Source organism: Phascolarctos cinereus, unplaced genomic scaffold (assembly GCF_003287225.1).
Source record: "Phascolarctos cinereus isolate Bilbo 61053 unplaced genomic scaffold, phaCin_HiC Scaffold_4;HRSCAF=312, whole genome shotgun sequence".
Classification (NCBI taxonomy): Eukaryota; Metazoa; Chordata; class Mammalia; order Diprotodontia; family Phascolarctidae; genus Phascolarctos; species Phascolarctos cinereus.
In genome coordinates this window covers 118,130,356-118,151,322 of record NW_027555847.1, presented here as the reverse complement: position 1 = coordinate 118,151,322, position 20,967 = coordinate 118,130,356, and the positions used below count along the sequence as shown (strand labels likewise).

Here is a 20,967-nt window from a genome sequence, read left to right as displayed (position 1 = left end):
AAGTAATCCTTTAGTACTTTGGTATTGGCCTGAAATTGGTAGTATTGTTATTTTTATTATATTGGCTTGACCCACCTATGAACAATTACCATTTCCCCACTTATTTAAATTTGAGTGAAGAGTGTTTTGTAGTTGTGTTCATATAATTCCTACATGTGTATTTTCAAGTAGACTACTGAGTATTTTATACTGTCTGTTTATTTTAATTGTGATTTCTGTTTCTGTCTCTTCCCACTGGCTATTGTATCATACAGAAAATGCTATTGATTTGTGTAGCTTTATTTTACATCCTGCAACTTTGCTGAAGTTTTTAGTTGTTTCATTTGTTTTTTTAGTTGACTCTCTATTTGTTGTCTAAGTAAACCATCATCTTAACTGCAAAAAGTGGTAGTGTTTTTTCCTTTGCCCATGCTTATTCCTTCAATTTCTTTTTCTTGTCTTATGACAAGATTTGTAGTTAGTATTACTAGTTAATGTTGAATTGTAATGACAATAATCCTTCACCCCTAATCTTACTTGAAAGGCTTTTAGCCTAGTTCCGTGATACAGGTCCCATTTATTTCTATGTTTTCTAGTGTTTTGTTTTGTTTTTTAAAGCAGGAATGGATGTTGTATCTTGCTAAAAGCTTTCCCCCCCTCCATTTACTGAAATAATCATATGATTTTTGTTATTTTGCTCTTCATGTGAATAATTATATTTATAGTTTTTCCAATATAGTTTTATACATAATTTTTCTAATCTACTTTATTCCTAGTATAGATCCAGACAGGTAACAGTGTTATATTTTTGTAGTCTCCTTGCTAATAAATTATTTTTAAATTTTCATCACTATGAGCAAGATGGCTCTAGTATTCTTTTTCTATTTTGACTCTTTATGGTTTATCTTTCAAAATCATGTCTGTGTCATAGAAGAAATTTGGTGGGACCCCTTTATCTTTTGTTTTTTTTTCACGGAAACTGTTTATGTGGTGTTGGAATTAATTGTTCTTTAAATGTTTGGTAGAATTCACTTGTAAATTGATATAATCCGTGGAGAAGGCATGGTTTTTTTTAAAAATTTCTTTGGTTGCCTTTCTTGGCTAGTGTGTTTCTTTTTCAAAGTTAAATACTTTTTCCTATTCTATTCATATGGACAATTAATTTTTTGCAAATATTGTAGATATAATAGGTTCTGTTCCGGCTTCTTATATTAACTTTGTGTGTATCTTTGTGTTTCTTGTAAACAACATAATGTTGGATTCTGGTTTCTAATGTATTCTGATATTCTCTTCTGTATTATGAGTGAGCTGATCCCATTCACATTCCCAATTATGATTGCTAACTGTATTTCCATTTATTCTTTTCTTATTCCTATCTTTTTTCCCCTCTACCTTCTCTTTAAGCATCTGTTTTGTTTTTGACTAATGCCTTCTTTAATACACACTCCTTATTCTCTCTTTCCCTTAACTCCTTTCTCTTTCCCTGTTGAATAAGATGTATTTTCGTACTCAACCATGTTCATAAGTGGTTTCTTGCCTCCTTTGATTTCTTCAGATGTTAGTGAGATTCAAGTGTCACCTATTTCCCATACTGTCCTCTCCATTGTATAAACATTTACTTGAACATCCCATTCTTTTTAGATAATTTGCTTCATTTTCCCTTTCTTCCTCTCCTAAGATGTTCCTCTTTTCCATCCTTTCAGTTCTTCTTTTGAGACAATCAAAACATAACAGTCCTTTCCAAGACTTCTCTTTAATTAGTTTCATCCTGTTACCTGTGATGATTATAGAGTTCTGAGAAGCTTCATGTATCATTTCCCTGTCTTAGAATATAACCTATTTAACCATATTTAGTAACTTATGATTGCTTATCATATTTACTTTTTTATACTTCTCTTGAGTCTTCTTTTTGTTATGTCAAATTTTCTACTTAGCATCCAGAATGCCTGAAAGGCTTTTATTTATTATAGGTCCATTTTGCCCCCCCCCATGTAAGATCATACTGACTTTTGCTGTATAGACTAGATTCTATGTATTCTGAAATATCATATTCCAAGGTCTCTGTACGTGGCTACTAAACTTTGTGTGATCCTGTGGCTCTTTTACACTCAAATTCTTTCTCTTTTTCTTTTTGCAGTATTTTTTCCCTTGATCTGGGAGCTCTGAGTTTTGGCTGTAATATTCCTGTGAGTTTTCATTTTGGTGTTTCTTTCAGAAGGTCACCAGTGGATTCGTTTAATTTCTACCTTTATCCTCTGACTCTAAGATATCTAGGCAGTTCCTTTTCATGATTTCTTGAAACATAGCATCTAAACTTTTTTTTTCTCTTAAAAAATGTGATGGGGGGACGTCTTATCTTTTAGGTAGTCCGTTGATTGTTAAATTCTCTCTCCTTGACCTCTTTTCTAATTCAATTTTTTTCCTGTGAGATAGATTATATTTTCTTCTATTTCTCCATCGTTTGATTTAGGTTTTTATTTCTTGATGTCTCATGGAGTCTGTGGCTCCATTTGGCAGTTTCTAATTTTCAAGTACTTATTTTTTCAGGAAGACTTCATGCCTCTTTTTCCACGCTAGTAATTAATTGTCTCTTTTCATATCTTTGTTTTTTCATTTAAAAAAATTATTTATATTACCAACGAAGTCCAACAGCAAGAGATAGAAAGAGAAATTCCATTTAAACTTACTGTAGACATTATAAAATATTTAGGAGTCTACCTACCAAAAGAAACCCAGGAACTCTATGAACACAATTACAAAACACTTTTCACAGAAATAAAATCAGATCTAAATAATTGGAAAAACATCAGTTGCTCATGGGTAGGCCAAGCTAATAGTATGAAAATGACAATTCTCCCTAAGCTAATTTACTTATTCAGTGCCACACCAATCAAACTACCAAAAAAATTATTTTATAGAGTTAGAAAAAATAATAATTAGATTCATTTGGAATAACAAAAGGTCCAAAATATCAAGGAAACTAATGAAAAGAAATGCAGGGAAGGTGGCCCCGCTGTTCCAGATCTTAAATTGTGTTATAAAGCAGCAATCATCCAAACCACTTGCACTAGCTAAGAAATGGAGTGGTGGATCAGTGGAATATGCTAGGTATGTAAGACATAGTAGTCAATGACTATTAACTTGAATAGATGGAACATCATAACTTAGAGGTTTTTGCTCTCATATATTTTATATGTAAGGTCAGGAAGCTCTTGACTCTTTATTTGATATAGTCACAGAATATAGTCACTCATGATGAGCTTTTGATGTATAAATAAGATACAGCTACATATTGATCCCTTAATGAGCTGGGTATACTTTTCTTGTTGCATAAAAGGGGAACGACGTGGTAGTATTTTACACATCGGTTCAGCCAATTACTACATCCTTACATATGAAAAAACTTTTAGTGGGATACAAATGCAGAAAATGAATCTGCATTTTCTAAAGATGTATTTATTATTATCTTTCCATAAATAATAAGTTGTGGGAAGATAGGTCACCTAGGAACATATTTAAATATCAACTATGTTTCTCCCTAATCTCCAGCCATCTTTCCTTCAGTTCATGTCCATCTTCATATTGTCTCCAGATTAATTTTACTAAAACATTTAAAAACTCTCCTGCTGAAGATCTTTTTAAAATTAATTTATTTTTAGTTTGCAACATTCACTTCTATAAGATTTTGAGTTCCAAGTTTTCTCTTCTCTCTCCCCCTCCCCCACCCCAAGGTGGCGTGCAATCTGGTATAGGCTCTATATTTATGTTCATGTTAAACGTATTTTCACATTAGTCATGTTGCAAAGAAGAATTAGAACAAATGGGAGGGACCAAGAGAAAGAAGAAACAAGCAAAAAATAAAAGAGAGCAAACAACATGCTTTGATCTGCATTCAGATTCCATAGTTCTTTTTCTAGATGTAGATAACATTTTCTATCATGAGTCTTTTGGAGTTGTCTTAGATCCTTGCATTGCTGAGAAGAGCTAAGTCTATCGAAATCAGTCATCATATAGTGTTGCTGTTGCTACGTATAGCGTTCTGGTTCTTCTCACTTCATTTGGCATCAGTCCATACAATTCTTTCCGAGTTTTTCTGGCGTCTGCCAGCTCATCATTTCTTATAGCATAATATTGTTCCATTACATTCATATACCACAGTTTCTTCAGTCATTCCCCAATTGATGGTCATTCCCTCAATTTCCAATTCTTTGCTATCACAGAAAGAGCTAATATAAACATTTTTTATGTGTAAATCCTTTTCCCATTTGTATGATCTCCTTGGGATACAGGCCTAGAAGTGCTATTGCTAGGTCAAAAGGGTACGCACACTTTTATTGCCCTTTTGACATAGTTACAAATCGCCTTCCAGAATGGTTGGATCAGTTCACAACTCCACCAACAATGCATAGTGTTCCAATTTTCCCACGTGTTCTTCAACATTTCTAATTTTCTTGTTTTGTCTTGTTGGTCAATCTGATAGGTGTGATGTGGTACCTCAAAGTTGTTTTAATTTATGTTTCTCTAATCAGTAGTGGTTTAGAGCAGTTTTTCATATGATTATAGGTAGCTTTAATTTCATCATTTGAAAACTGTTCATATCCTTTGACCATTTATCAATTGAGGAATGGCTTGTATTCCTATAAATTTGACTCAGTTCTCTATATATTTGAGAAATGAGGCCTTTCTCAGAGACACTGGCTGTAAAAATTCTTTCCCAGCTTTATGTTTTCCTTCTAATCTTGGTTGCATTGGTTTTGTTTGTGTAAAATCTTTTAAATTTAATAGAATCAAAATTATCCATTTTGCATTTCCTAATATTTTCTGTCTCTTGTTTGGTCATAAATTCTTCCATTCTTCACAGATCTGGCAGGTAGACTATTGCTTGTTTTCCTAATTTGCTTATAATATTACCCTTTATATCAAATTATGTACTCATTTTGACTTTATCTTGGTACATGGTGTAAGATGTTGGTCTGTGCCTAATTTCTGCCATACTGTTTTCCAGTCTTCTCAGCAGTTTTTCTAATATTTTCTTATGACCCAGTAGTACTCCATCACAATCATATACCAGAACTTGTTGAGTCATTCTTTTGTCAATTGATGTGTATTTGTTCAATTTCCATTTCTTTTCCACCAAAAAAAGAGCTGCTATAAATGTTTTTGTACATATAGGTCTTTTTATCTCTTTGGGGTGCAAACCTAGTGTATTGATTGTAGCAGCAATAGTTTATTAGTGTACTTATTTTTCCTCATCTCCTTTGGCATTTGTCATTTCTGATAGGTCTAAGGTGGTACCTTAGAATTGTTTTAATTTAGATTTCTCTAATCCATAGTGATTTATAGCATTTTTTTATATGACTATAGATAATTTTGATTTCTTCTTCTGAAAACTGTCTGTTAATATCCATTTATTATTTTTAATTGGAGAATGGCTCTTATTTTTATAAATTTGACTCAGTTCTTTATGTATTTGAAAAATGAAGCCTTTATCAATATAACTTTCTGTAAACTTTGATATTCCTTAATTTCCATTGTACCTTTTAGCAAAATGTTGTTTCCCTGAGATGTATGTCTTTTTCTTAGGTCTGGTTTTGTTTCTACTTTCCCTGAGAATCATGATTGCTATCCTCTCCTTTTTCACTTCAGCTGAAACATAATAACTTTTACTGGAACCCTTTTCTAAAATGCTGTGTGTGTCACTGTGTTTCAAGTATGTCTCTTGTAAACAGTATATTGTTGGATTCTCCATTTTGCTATCTACTTGCTTTTTATGGGTGAATTCATCCCATTCAAATTCAGCTATGATTACTGTGTATTTCCCTCATTCCTATTTTCTTCTGTTTATACTTCTCTTTTTTCATCCAGTCAGTCCCTCCTCAAAAGATTGTTTTGTTTCTCACAGTTGCCTCCCTTAATCTGCCCCCTCATTCATCCTCCTCCTCTCCATATCTTTTATCTCTTTGCCCTCCTATTGGTTAAGATTATTGATTAAAGTTGATTTCTATACCCAACTGAATGTGTTTTGTTTTTGTTTTTGGTTTTTTTGTGTGTGTATTTGTATTCTTCCCTTTTCTGGTGACAGTGAGGTTCAAGCATTACCCCTTCATTTACTGATCCAACACAAAAGTTCTTCCTTGTGCACCTCTTTCATGTGAGATAATTTTCCACTTTCCTCCTTCTCCCAGTTGATCTGTCTTTCTTGCCTTTTCTTTTCTTTTCTTTTCTTTTCTTTTCTTTTCTTTTCTTTCTTTTCTTTTCTTTTCTTTTCTTTTCTTTTCTTTTCTTTTCTTTTCTTTTTTCTTTTCTTTTCTTTTCTTTTTCTTTGTTTTTTGAGATTGTCCCAACATAATCTGTTCATAGTCATGCCCTCTATCTATGTAAATTCCTTCTAACTATCCTAATAATGATAAAATTCTTGGGAGTTACATTTATCATCTTCCCATAGAGGAATGTAGATAGTTTAACTTTATTGAGTCTCTTATGATTACTCTTTCATATTTACCTTTTTTACCCTTCTCTTGAGTCCTGTGTTTGAATGTCACATTTCCTATTCAGCTCTGGTCTTTTCTTCAGGAATACCTAAAACTCATCTATTTAATTAAATACCTATATTTTCCATTGAGGAATTATACTAAGTTTTGTTGAGTAGGTTATTCTTGGTTGTAATCCTAACTCCTTTGCCTTTTTGAACATCATATTCCAAGCCTCCGTTGCTTTAATGTGGAAGCTCCTAAATCTTATGTGATCCTGACTGTAGCCCCATGATATTTGAATTGTTTCATTCTGTTTGTTTGGCAATATTTTCTCCTTGACCTGGGACCTCTGGAACTTATTATATCTTTCAGAAGGTTGTTGGTAGATTCTTTCAATTTTTATTTTACCCTCTTGAACTGAAGACATCAGGACAGTTTTCCTTTATAATTCCTTCTGTCCTTCAGTCCTTTGTTGCTTGCCAGGGTCACACTGCTGGACCGTATCAAGTGTTTGCTCTGAGGCCGGATTTGAACTCAGGTCCTCCAGATTTCAGGGCTGCTCCTCTATCCACTGCGCCACCTAGCTACCCTGATAATTTCTGGAAAGATGATCTCTAGGCTCTTCTTTTCATCATGGCTTTTAGGTAGTCTAGTAATTCTTAAAATATTTCTCTGTCTATTTTATAGATATCTCATTTTTCTGATGAGATATTTCATGTTTTCTTCTTATTAATTTATTTTTAGTTTTCAGCAATCACTTCCATAAGCTTTTGAGTTTTTAAATTTTCTCCCCTTCAGTTACCCCTGCCCTCCACAAGGTGGTGTGCAGTCTGATATAGGCTCTAACTATGCATTAGTATTAAACACATTCACATTAGTCATGTTGTAAGGAAGAATTAGAACCAATATGAGGAACCACAACAAAGAGGAAACACAAAGTTTTTAGTGCTTCCAAGGTGGTGTGATCTGGGGAGAAGTTTAGTTACTGTTCTTTTGATTTGTGCTCTGATCTTTACCTAGGAAGGTCCCCTGCTCTCCTGTAGCTGTAAGTACCTGAAATCCTCTTAGCTCTCAAACTGTGACCAGGTCCCCTACTCCCTTTTGACTGACTGCAAGCACTGCTTTCTGCCCTTCAGCTGCGACCCAGAACTGTGTATGCCCAAGAGAGTTATCAGTCAGTACCAGTATACCCAGTGCCAGCAGAAGGTCCCCTGTAATTTCTTTGTGACCAGTTGTTTGAACTTCTTACCATCACTGTGCTCAGGACTCCCAAAGCTGCTGCTGCTGCAGTTGATGTTGAGGCCACAGCCGCTGTGGCCATAGGAACCACTGTTGGTGTTGCTGCCTTCATTCTAGTCTGGTACCTAGACTGTAGTGTCATAGCCCTCTCTTGCTAACCTCCTAAATTGTCTTAGGCTGGAATAATGTCTCACTCCGGCCTTTTATTTGCTTTGCCACTCCAAAATATGATTTCAGAAGTTATTTTAACGTTGTTTGGAGGGGAATGTTGGCAGCTTTCAGCTGAGTTGCTTTCTCTAATCCACTATTTTGGTTTTGCCTCTAGTAGTAACAATTTCTAATGGCTAGATGGCTGCAATTTAATTCTGTTCTATAGTCTAGAGAGCATGTATTTCTCTACCTCATATCCTGCTTGTTGGTTGATCATAATAGGTATGAAATTCTGAGAAATTAAATGAAAATACAATATGTAATTATTTCTCATTATCCCTATTTGAATAATCTTTAATTATTGTGTGAAATGTGAAGAGTTTTGATTTTTTTTAGCATCAGAAATATAGTTGGATGGAATAAAAAGGAGTTGTCTTAGCATTCTTTATTGCTTGCAGAACTCTGGACTTTCATTTAAGATTTTATTTTAGATTCCTTTCCTAGAGACTTATGATTTCAGTTCTTGGTTTCAATATTATAATAGTTCAAATAAATATTGAACAATACAAATCATTAAAATTGTATATATTTTGTAATCTTTTGTTGATTTGATTGATTCAGTTTTGTAAATTATAAATACAAACTAGAAATAAGCTGACAAAACCATATTTTCATCAATCATTTATTTATTTCCCTGATACAGTGCAGGTGTATTGTTTAAATATTTTTGGTGATAAACTACAACAAAAGTAATCTTATTGTATTTCAATTAGTAATTAATCAGTAAGTGACATTGTGTTAAGTAATTAATATTATCTCAAGTAAGTAATTAAGTGACATTGAATTAAAAACCTGAGTTTTTTTACTTATATTCTGTGTGCTACATAAAGCCCCCATAACCTTTATATGACTCACTTTCCATTAAGCAAAGTATAGTTATGTTTCAAGGCAAGTCAACATACTAGTGTTAAGGGCTTATTGCTTGCCAGGCACTATGCTTAGTTAGCCCTGGGAATATAAAGAGAGAGTATAGTTTAGGGAAGGTCAGATTGAATATGTGTCTGAGGCAGAGAAACAGAGAGATGGAAGTGAGAGGGTAGAGTGTGGGATAGCTAGTGCAGGTGCTAGATACTGGAGATTTAGTGTTGTACTGGGGAACTGTAAGTGCCAGTGTTGCTGAAATGTTGAGTTCGTGGAAAGGGAGTAAATGTAAGAAGATTTCGAAGCTTGGAAAGGGCCAGGTTAGGAAAAGATTTGAATACCAAATGAAAAGGTTTGTTTGCTCCTGGATTTTTTGGGGGCCACTGGAGCATATTGCACAGGGGAGGGTCACATGGTCAGTTCTGTGCTTTGGAAAAATCAACTTTCCATGAGAGTGGAAGATTGATTATAATTGGAGACTTGAGATAGGGAGAGGCATTAAGGCTTTTGTAGTTGCCCAAGCAAGATGTAATGAGGACTTGAGCCAAGGTTATATTTATGTGATTGGTTAAAGAGGTCATATTCAAGGCATGTGGTGAAGATACAAGACAAGTGTTAGCAATGGATTGGTTTGTGGCCTAAGAGTGAGAATTTGAGATTGAAAACAAGATTTTGAACCTAGGTGACTTGGAGTATAGGGGCCCTTGGACAACAATAAAAGTTTGGAAGAGGGCACAGTTTTTGGGGAAAGGTAATGAGTTCTGTTTTAGAAAAGTTGAGTTCGAGATGCTTACTGGACATCTGAAAGACAGGTGTCCAAAATGCAGTGGGTGAGAATAGGCCTGCAGCTCAGAAGAGGGACCAAGACTGGATATATAATTTGGCAATCATCTGCAATAGAGATGACAATTGAACCAGAGGTAGCTCATGAGATCACTGAGTGACAGAGTATAAAGCAGGGATCCTTAACCTGGAGATTGTGAACTTTAAAAAAATTTTTTTATAACTTTATTTCAGTTTATTTGTTTTCCTTTTTCAGTCCATGGATTTTATTTTATGAATTTAAACTTATTATTCTGATTTGGAGGTCATAAGACTGTTGTTGGTGACCATCACACAAAAAAGATAGTGCAGTATACTGAGCCCTCGACCTTGATTCTGGAAGACCCGATTATAAATATGGCTGCAGACATTTTCTGTCTATGTGACCTTGGGAAAGTCAGTTAACCACTATCTCCCCCACTTTCCTCATCTGTAAAATGTGGATATAATAATAGCCCCTACCTTCCCAGGGTTGTAGCAAAGATAAAATGAGATAATATTTATAAAGTGCTTTATAAACCTAAAAGCATTGTATAGGTGTAATGATAGGAGGACAGTGTCTACAACAATGCCTTGGGCCAACCCGTGGTTCATGGACATGTCATAGACAAGTAAGTAGCAAAGGAAGCTCAGGAATGGTTGTTAAGACAAGAGGAGAACTAGGATAGAATAGTATCTCAAAAAGCTAGTGAGGAGAAATTATCCAAAAGGAGATGACTAAGTGTATCTGATGCAGTTTAGAGGTTAAGAAATATCAGGATTAATGAAACTCATTAGATTTGAAAATTAAGACACTTTGGTAATTTTTGAGAGGGCATTTTCTTTTGAGTGGTTGAGTAACAGGAATTAGATTGAAGACGGTTTAAAAGGAGAGAAGCAGAAGTGGAAGCTCATAGTGTAGGTATGTTTTTTTTTTTTTACATATTTCTTTACAAATCAGTAAGCATTTATTCTCTCTCCACGCTTTATTCCCTTTCCTGTCAGTTAAACAACAACAACAACAAAAAACAGAAAACCAAGAACCAAAATGCTTACAATGTGTATGCATAGTTAAGTGAAGTAGATTTCCTCTGTGGCCTTGTCTGAAAATGCAAGTGTTATTCTGCATTTTGATTCCATTACCTCTCTGTCTGCAGGAGCATAACACTCCTCATTATTGGTCATTTGTAATCATGATTTGTTATTGCATTGATTAGAATTTCAAAGTCTTTTTGCATTATTCATCTTTCTATGTTATATTCATAGTATTTTTCCTGTTGTATAAATTGTTCTACTGGTCTGCTTACTTCATTTTGAATTGGTTCATCCTGGTTTGCCCAGTTTCCTCTATAAGTCTTATGTTTTCTCACTTCTTATGATGCAGTGATAGTCCATTGCATTCATATTCTGATACTTCGAAGTCAATTAAATGTGACCTTTTCCATAAAACCAAATCTTGATTTTCCCACAGTTGACACTGATTCCTCCCTCATCTGATTTATTATAGCATTTTGTTCCCGCCATACTTATGATATTTGTGATAAAATACTTTGCATTTTAGTCCACTGGACTTGACGGACCAATTTTTCAAGGTTAGAAAGTTAACTAGTTGCTCCTATCTATTTCCTATCGTTTTTCAGCACGTGCTTTCTAAATGAAATGTAGGTTTTCTGGTTTGTCTGAAAAGAAATAAGATAAATCTCTTTTTTGTTTTTTCTGCAACCTTTCTGATTGATCCTTTTCATTCTCCTTGCTGATTTATCATCTATAGCATTTCCCCTGAACATACAGATTTGCCCATATTCTGATCTTGGGCCTCTTCTGTTCTCTTTCTACATTGTCCTGGTAACATTAGCTATGTCTAGATTCCCAATCCTAACCTGAACCCACTCATCAGGAGAAGAAGCCCTAGAGTGGAATCATCCCAAGAGGGAAATGAATGAGCTGACCTCTTTTTCAGGATCAAGTAGCAATACCTTTGGCATTTCATAGTTCCTTACAACCTGACCCTTTCCTGACTTCCTGGTCATATGTTACTTCCTTTCCTTCAGTATATGTTTTAACTATGTTGCCTTACTTGTTCTTCTTCACACAGCGTACTCTTGTTATTTACCTCCTTGCCTTTGCCCTCGCCATACCTCACGTTCGATTATGTTGTGTTATGTAGTCACTAAGTATTTGTTCCTGGTGAGTTTTAGGGATAGCTGAAAAATTAATTTTATTTAGTTCCAGAAATGTTGTAAGGTTCTGTAACAACATGAATGCTGTATTTTGTCTTGAAGTGTACCTGCAGGAAAGACATGGTGAAAATTTCCATGGATATTTTTGTGAAGAAATTTCAGCCAGACAGATATCATCTTTGGAAACAAGGCAAGGATATATACACCATCGATCATACACTCCCTACTCCAGAAACAACACCAGAAGTCAAATTGTGGCTGCAGAGGAGAAAAATTAAAAAGCCATTGAGAAGGTAATTTCTTTTCTCCCATCTACCTATTATAAAGCAGTTCATTTAACATTCCTTTCTCAGTGTATCTTACATTTCCTTTTTTTAAAAAAAAATTTATTCACCTGATATTTACTTAATATTTAAATGAACATTTGAGTCAAAAAATTCTTAATTTGTAAGACTTGTAATAAAAGAAATATAATTTTAGGTGTATTTTACATTTGAGAATTAGATGTTCTTATAAGTGGTACATACAACACAGAGGATATTATGTACACATTTCATCAATTCTACTCTAATGAGTATGTTTCCAGTATAGTAATGGTCATCACCATTGAATTCCACCTTTCTGCCAACAAAACTTCTTCTTCCAGTAGTGAAGAGAAATTCTCTCATTACTGTGGAGAAACAATTATCCCCTTCCCCAAACAACAACAACAACAACAACAACAACAACAAACCTTTATGTACTCTATCTTTTAACTTCATTAAAAAATTCCTGACAATTTAGGAAAAAGACCCTCTTGGCAGGTTCCTTTACCATAAAATGTGTTGAAATATTTGCAAAACTTAATTGATTCAGGTACAAAATTACACAGGGCATTGCATCTCTTCTCTTTTTCTGAACTTGTTCTGAACAGAATTCCTCTCAGATCATTTGATATTTTTTCTTCATTGATTAACTGTCTTGAATATCCTCCTCCTATGACTCATTCTCCTTTTATTAACTGTTTCGTGGGTTATGAGTATCTAATTCCAGTTTACAACTTGAACTACCAGAGTACTGACTTGGTTAGCCTTGGCCTGTAGCAATTGACCTAGTTGGCAACTTTGGAATAGAAAGAGCTCATTTAAGTGGAAGAAGGACATTGCAGCAGAGAATGAGCCTTCACATTTCTGATAGTGTTTATAGTGATTCTTTTAGCAGTGGTCATTTCTTACTGTGAGATGTCTCTGAAGACCTTTAGAAATCAGAGACTAAAGTATTTGAGGTTATTAGTAACTATAAATGGATGTAAATTGGTTCTGTGCCTTTAAGAAAAATGCTGAATATATAAAGATATTTTGTGGAAGATATATAATTCTTTGTATTTGACAATAGTCATAATCTCAAGGCCTACCATTTGTGTTTCCCTGGGCCTTTCATATTGATAATTTAAGCTTTCTCTAGATATGTTTAAGGGTTTTCTTAGAACTTAGCTTGCCTTAGAATCAGCAGGGAGGGATTAAATTTGGGAATTCAAGGTTCCACCTTCTTACCCCAGCAGAAAATGACAGAGGCATTCCAAAGGTATTCCGAACTTTAATGGAATTATGTGTCACATAAGATTGACACTGTTGTCAAATTTGATAGTTCATGGGATTTTTTTCTTTCTTTCATTCATTCATTCATTCATTCATTCATTTGTTTGTTTTATTGTGTTTTGGATCGCATGGTGACATTTATCTGTGAATGGGGAATAATTAATTGTTAAAAATGATGAAGAAAGTGCTTGGAATTTTTCTGTATGGAAAATAGTGAAGTTGGGAACTGTGTTATGTCAACTTTCTCGGGCGTGGTAATGTACTTCAGAAGTCAGTGTTTAATCACCTCTGCAAGAGCCCTTAGGCTTTTCCAAAATTGGTGATTTAAATAATATCCCCATGACAGGTGGGACTGTGTTCATGTAAAAAGACTGAAAAGAGAAACAACTTAAGTTCTCACTTTGCAACTGTGTGGTTTTTTTCTGTTTCCTTCCCTCTTAGCCTTCCCTTATTATCTCTCCGTCATAATGAGTATTCAAGGGGCATATGCAGAGGTCACTCCTCAAGCATTTTCTCCTGCCTTGGCAGAAATCTCACAAGTCAAGTTATATGTGCTGACCTAAAGGAGTCTCAGTCATTGTGTCTTTTTATTGAACTTTCTGTCTGTTTCCCTGAGCATAGTAGATTAGTGGTCCTTACTTGCACATTTGCAAAATGAGACACACTGTGTGTTTTCTTTCCTAAAGATTGGTAATTTCTTGAGATTAGAGAATCTGTTTTGTCTGCCTTTTAGACTGCTTTAAGGCCCGATTCTGTTGCTACCTCTTCCATATTGGCATTTAATAAATACATTTTGATTTGGAATTTGCATATAACCTTTCTTCTAATGACTAATTTTCAATATTTTTAAATTTAAGTTACTTGAGATTGCTTTAGCTTTACAATTTGATATCTTGTTCTAAAGAATAGCAATTAAAGGGAGTGGGGGAAGGAATCTAATAATTGTTTGATCTATCCCTTAATAAACTGCAAACTCTATCAGCACAAAGAATGAAAAATTGTCAATTTTTTTCCCTTTACTGCTTTAAGTAGTTGAAACGGATATTTATATTGGTAGACATTTTATCTTATTCATGACAGCCATTCTGCGTTGACAGCAATATCTCTTATAACAGCCTCCAGCATACCAGATCTCGATCTAAAAAGCTTAAAACTCCAGAGGATGAAAGAATATCAGCCATGGTAGTTGGTGCAGAAATTGTAGCCACTGAAGCAGCTGCAGATGGCTTCAAGGTCAATGAAAAGCCAGCAGAAAAAAAGGAGTTGGTAAACACAGGAATGCCTTCTGGGGAAGAAAACATGATTAAAAAGATGCAGGTGGATCAGAATGTGTTGGATAATATTAAAGTCTCAGGTGAGATAAAAACTGATTATATTTTACTCACAAATTGTAGGCTGTTGATCATAGGATGCCATAAATCTGTGTATGATCAGATAGATATTGTAGTGTTGCAAATGGAATATCTAGTAAACTCCGTTTTGAAGGTAGAGAAGGAAGCATGTAAACAAACATGGGAAATGAAATCTTATCAGTATTAGGAGCATAACCATCTTTATTAAGTAAAATTGTGAGCCAAATGAAAAATGAAGCTTTAGTATTTAATACTTGTTTCAATACTTGTGTCTTAGATTTTATCTATTCCATTTCTCATGAATCTCTAGCCCACTCCTTCAGTGGGCTAGAATTTGAAATATAAACTACTTCAAAGGTCTGTGATTTCATTAGCCTGTATGTGTCTTCTACAAATATAGCCTCAGTCTTTCATTTTTTAATGGATTATATTTTTCAGTTTCTGTAGCCAAAATGTGCCACCACCTAGTAGCCAACGTTTTCCTGATGATGCTTAGAGGAAAAATAAAATAAGAAACTACATAAACACTTGGTAAAACAGATGATATCATCCACTTACGTAAAACTATGTGTTATCCCTGTACTTTTCTTGTAGTGGTCACTTCAATCCCACTTTCTTAAATCAAACAAACTTCTTTAATAGTTGGGAAAATATTTGATCACCTCTTTTTTATCTACCTCTTGACAGGGCTTGTTCGCTTATTGTTTTGAGTGAATTTTAAAGAATTTTTTAGCTACTACGTTTTATAATTTACTGAATTTTAGGTTGAACATAATGAAAGACTATAGTCAAATGGCAATTCTTATTTCATGGATTTTTGGTAAATGCGAATTTTTAGTGAAATCTCTGTTCAGTAAAACTCAGTATTTGGCCTACTTTTGTTTTATGATAATAATTATTATTATTTACATTTGATAATTGCTAATCTTTACAGAGAACTCTAAAGTATACAAATAGCTTTTTTTACAAATCAGCCTCTGAATTAGGTAGTGTAAGTATCTCCGTTTCTTCAGATGAGAAAAATACTGAGGTGTAGCAAGGTGATCATCACAAAGCTGGTGAGTATTAGAGCCTTTATTTCCACGTAGTGATAAATTGTTCAGGCATTGTCAATGTGATTTTGAGTCATTTACCAGACCATGGGACCTCTTTTTAACAAAATTTGCTTTTTAACAGACCCAAATGTATTTTAGAGAATTTCAAACACTGTCTAAATAGAATAAATCAGAAGGTAGAAGACAACCTTTTAAACAAATACTTTGATTTCTTCATTATTGAACAGCTAAATTTGGGTGCCATGAACCACTGTGATCCAAATTATTGCCATGTCAGATGAGGGAGTTTGTACTACTTGACCAGAATTCATTGGCTTTCTGGCCCTTATCAGGCGAAAGCATTTTGTTCCTTGTCTTCTGATACATACAGTCTGCTCATTCATTCAAGATAAACTAGCCTGGGATTGAGTACAGCAGGATTGTAGAATTATGAGACCTTAGGCTGAGAGAAGAAGGGAAGGTCATCTGGTCAAATTTCATAATTTTATAGCTGAGGGTGCTGCGGCTTAGTTTCCTATAGTTGAATAAATTTAGTGACTTAACTCAAGGGAATACATTATAATAAGTTGGTGGGGCTTGGATTTGAACTCAGGTCCTCTGACTCCAAATTTAGCACTTTCTATCACTATATTACAGTGTCTCAGGAAGGCAGTAGAAACTGTGTATGTTTGTAGATACAGATCTATACATGCACACACACGGGTACAAGGAGGGAGGAAGAGGAAACTATGAAAAGAAAGAAGAAAAGTTGTGATAATATATGGGTTAGAAAATATTATTGCAGTTTTTCGGAACGTTTGTAGGACATGTATAGGGAGTGGTGCTGGCCCTTGATGCCTTTATCTACCCTGTTCTGCCTTTATCTTTCAGACTGAGCAGTTTTGATAGTTCTATTGGTTACTGATTGGGAAAATCATTCTATGCCTATGCATGTCAATGTCTTATTTAAATGTAAAATTATAAATTGTTACTGTGACAGCTTTGGGAATCCAGTATCTAGGATAACCTCTTCTGCTCTACTGTTTTCTGAGTTTAATATTCTTATTTTGTTTTCCTCTCTAACAAATACTAACAGCATATATGAACAGTAATGATAAATGATGGTCACACTTCTGGTCCCCAGATCTAGGCTATGTGGCTTTGTTGCCTACCTACACCTGTAACATTTGAGGCCTTCCTTATTAGGGGCAGACAGGGAAATTAATACCACAAAATTAATTCCATCACCAGTGATTTTTAAGTTTCCCAGTGCCCTTAAGAGAGGCTTTAAGTATTTTCCCTCAGTTTTTATTTACCAGCACATTTTATAATAATAAGAAATTTAACAGTAAAAACTCAATAGCCCCCAAATAACTTGCCATTTCTTTAATTGATCATTTGTTAGAAAACAGATTATTCCATCTTTTCATCTAATCTTATGCAAGAATGTTTACTGAAATAACCATTGATATTAATAAATCTAAGAGCAATTATGAAATTGATGTTCAGTGGGTGCTAAAGTATAAAAATGCTATATGATAATAACACCATGCCAAATTTGTTAATAATGTACTCTTTTTTTATCTACAGGAAGCAGCGGCTTAAATACACCTTTCCATTCCAATTCTGTAAAGCAGGAAATAAAACCTGAGGATGACAAAGTGGGTTCCAGTATTGCTGCTTCTGATTCCTTAGAATCTTCTGCCTCTGTGCCTCTCTCTTTTGAATGTATAAAAGAAGACAATTTAAAATCTGAGAGAGAACATGAGCAGACTGTGGCACGACCAAAGTCATGTGAGTCTGTCTCTTCTGAAGCGGAAAGCCTGGAGAAAGAAGAAAGTAGTAGCATCTCCACCGAGGAAGATGACAGTGACCTCGAAAGCAGTGAAAGTGGCTTAGAACCAGGAGAAATCCCAGCTATAACCAAAGGAGAAAGAAATGGCTTGAAAATTCCAAGAGTATGTGGAAAATTCTCTGCTTTTACTGCATTTATAATCTAGTGAGACATTTCTGAAATGTCTGAAATACAATGAAATACATTTTTCTAAACATATCTTTCAGGTTTTGAAATAATTAAGATTTTTCATTTGTAATATCAACAGCATATTATATTTCCATTGATTTATGGAAATTAATTGTGCTGAGTAGCACTGATTTAGTTGTGCTCATGAAGTTAGAAATATTCATTTTATAGCTGTTCTTTAATTTCCATTCTATTTAGCAAATATTTATCAAATGCTTACTGTGTTCTTTGTTAGGCATGTCCTTTTGAACACCTTCCATAAGGGTGTAATACTGAGAACATTTTAAGTTAAGTATTGTATTGTCAATTCAGATTTTGTTCTCCTTCCATGTGCGTATTCTTTATTTTTGGTCTGACCCCCTGGCAAAGCAAAGTATTGTAGTTTGCACTTCTAAGAAGTCATTTCATATTTTCTCTTCTTTCAGTCTTCCCACTTTTTTGCCTTTTTGTCTTGCCAGCTAGAGATTACATGTTTTGGGGATTTCAGACTTGAAGACATCTTTGAGTTTACTTAGTTCAAAATCCTCACTTTTCCAAGGAGGAAACTGAGTCTGAGAGAGGTGAAGGAACTTGGTCCAGGTCACCCAAGTATTAAGTCACAGAGCCAGACTTCAGACCTGTGTTTGTTACAGCATGTTGGCTCCTGGCTGGCTATGATAAGAAGCTAAATCTCCCCATCCTAGGCTAGAATGGTTCCCAAGAATTGCTCCTGCTTAATTAAATTTCTTCAGCCTGGAGGTAGGATTTTTCTCAGAAATGTGATAAACTTAGAATGAACATTAATATTTTGCCCTTAGTTTTCATGAAATCTAGCCAGCAGTCTCTATGGGCCAGCAGCCAGAAGTATTATTTCCTGGTCATCCAGCTTTCAGTGACCCAGGGGCTTAGGGCCATATCTATTTTCTTCTCCCTTTATCAATTCCCTGTGATATAGCTGTTTAAGAGTTGTCACTTTACCCCTTTGCATCACATGATGAACATGATTAGGTTAGATCTCTGATACAGAATTTCTGAAAGCTCTCTGACCTCTTCTGTGCCATGTAAGGAGGATATTTCCTTTTTGCAAATGTTATTTCATGTTGATAGTTTTTTGAAAGCACAATTTACTAATCATCCATAATTTACTTTAATTTACTCATTGTCTTTAATAAACGTTGGTTTCCACTAACGTTCTCATGTTGTATATTTTGGCATGGGCATTACCCTGAATTTTGGAAGGTGGTGCCAATGATGCAAAAGTTCTTGCAGGTTCTACCAGGCTGTAAAGATTTTTGAGTATCAGCCCAGTGATATACTGTGTATCTTACCTGTGTCTGAGGCTTAATCTAGTTAATTCTGAGAGACATTTGCCAGACGTTTAGCTACCAGCTTATAGTTTTTTTCAATTATGGAAAAGCATGAATACTGTCTTAAACTGAGGCATAGGGAAACTCTGGTGTGTGCAGGTAGAGGAAAGTAGATACCGTGGTAATATTACATATTCTTGGAAAGACTTGAAATAATGGACACTGAAAAAAATGAGATCTGTAGTTCATATTCAGGGATAGCTTTCCTGCCTCAAAAATGTAGTGAATGTTATTTGTTTTTTCACTAAGTTGATCATAAAACAAACTGGTATACATATTATATGTATTACATTCACCTAGCTTTACAAAATTATTTGTGGCTTTATGTTAAAGACTTTGTTAGATTGATCTGTGGTATACACTACCAGTGATTTTTCTTCTCCTGATAAAATAATTTCTTTTTCTTCCTTTTCAAAGAATTTAGAGACATAGACTCAGAGTTGGAAGAGACCAGAGTCATCTAATCTAACCTTCCATCCAGTGCCAGATTTCTTTCTATTGCCTCCATGATAACCTCACCTTGAGAATTTTCAGTGATGGGAGTCCTCACTACCTAAGAGGCAGCCATTTCTTAAAAAATAAACATTTCTGGTTATAAGAGCATTCTTATGTGGAACTGAAATCTGCCTTTATATAGCTTCCAACTTCAGCTTCTAATTCTTTCCTGTATAGCCATACTGGACAAGTCTACTATTTGTCTTGCAAGACAGTCCTTCAGGTGGTTATTATAATATTTGTTTAACACCTTTAATTGTTCATATGAAATGGTTTTCAAACACTTCTGTATATACATTTAGTTAACAGTTAATCTTTCTTTGCTCTGGGCCTAGGTACAAAAAATTGTGCTATTATTTTTTTGGTTTAGAATAGCAGTGTTTGGTATGGAAAACAATGCACATTGTAGTCAGAGGAACAGTGAGTTTTTGTGTGCCCTCAGACATATTTCATTGTCTCTAACTTCCCTGTTCTTCATGTCCCTCATCTGTCACATGGAGATAATAATCTCTTTCATACTTATTGTATGTAAAGCATTTGGAAAACCTTAATCAAAGTAAAGATCAGCCTCATCCTCCTTCCTGTTTTATAGTTTAACATGCAGAAATATAGACAAGTTAAGTAACTTTTTCATGGTGATGAAGCAGTTGAATATTAGACTTGGGATCCAGACTCAGACCTTATCTAACTCTAAGCCTTGCAGTCTTTCTACTGCATTTGCAGAGTGGTCATTAGCTGAAAGAAAGTAATTGGGTAATATCATAGGTTACCATTCAGAGTGGAATTTCAGTACAGTAGTGGGGGCAGAAAAAAGCTTATTTTTATTTATTTATTTGTTTTTTTGGTGAGGCAATGGGGTGAAATCACTTGCCCAGGGTCACAAAGCTCGTATGTGTCAAGTGTCTGAAGCCGGATTTCAACTCAGGTCTTCCTGAATCCAGGGCCAGTGTTCTATTATCCACTGTGCCATCTAGCTGCCCCCCTAGAAACAGATTTATAATGGAGTGAACACAATAGGCAGTGAGTGGTGAAGAAAGAGGGGCATAGAGTATAGATAGGTTTTACAATTAATCATTTGGAGCACTTCACCATTTCTTAAATATGTTTATAATTTATAGATTACTTGTCATAGCAATTGTGGTTTATTTTTTAATTATAAAAGTATCTTTAAATAAATGAGCATGCCCACCATCATTTGTTTTTCACTTGTGAAACCCTCTCTTGACCTTAACCATGTTAAGAAGAGCGTTACAACAAATATTTCCCATTACTCTTTATTATTGTTGTATAGTCATTCTTGGAGGCTGTCCCAATTCAATTTGGGAAATATCAGTACTTTTCTCATTCACAGAGGTGAATGTAGAATATGCTTACCATTAGCCCTTGGACTTGAATAA

At 34.7% G+C, this 20,967-nt stretch overlaps 1 protein-coding gene across 8 annotated transcripts in view; it reads left to right on the top strand.

Moving 5' to 3' along the window:
• KDM4C (lysine demethylase 4C) overlaps positions 1-20,967 on the top strand; it is a 484,233-nt gene that overhangs the window by 222,047 nt on the left and 241,219 nt on the right. For all 8 annotated transcript variants that reach the window (XM_021006278.2, XM_021006277.2, XM_021006274.2 and 5 more), the window contains 3 exons: positions 11,846-12,036; positions 14,436-14,674; positions 17,297-17,664. In XM_021006278.2, the coding sequence (XP_020861937.2) occupies positions 11,846-12,036; positions 14,436-14,674; positions 17,297-17,664 (798 nt within the window). The remainder of the gene's footprint in view (positions 1-11,845; positions 12,037-14,435; positions 14,675-17,296; positions 17,665-20,967) is intronic.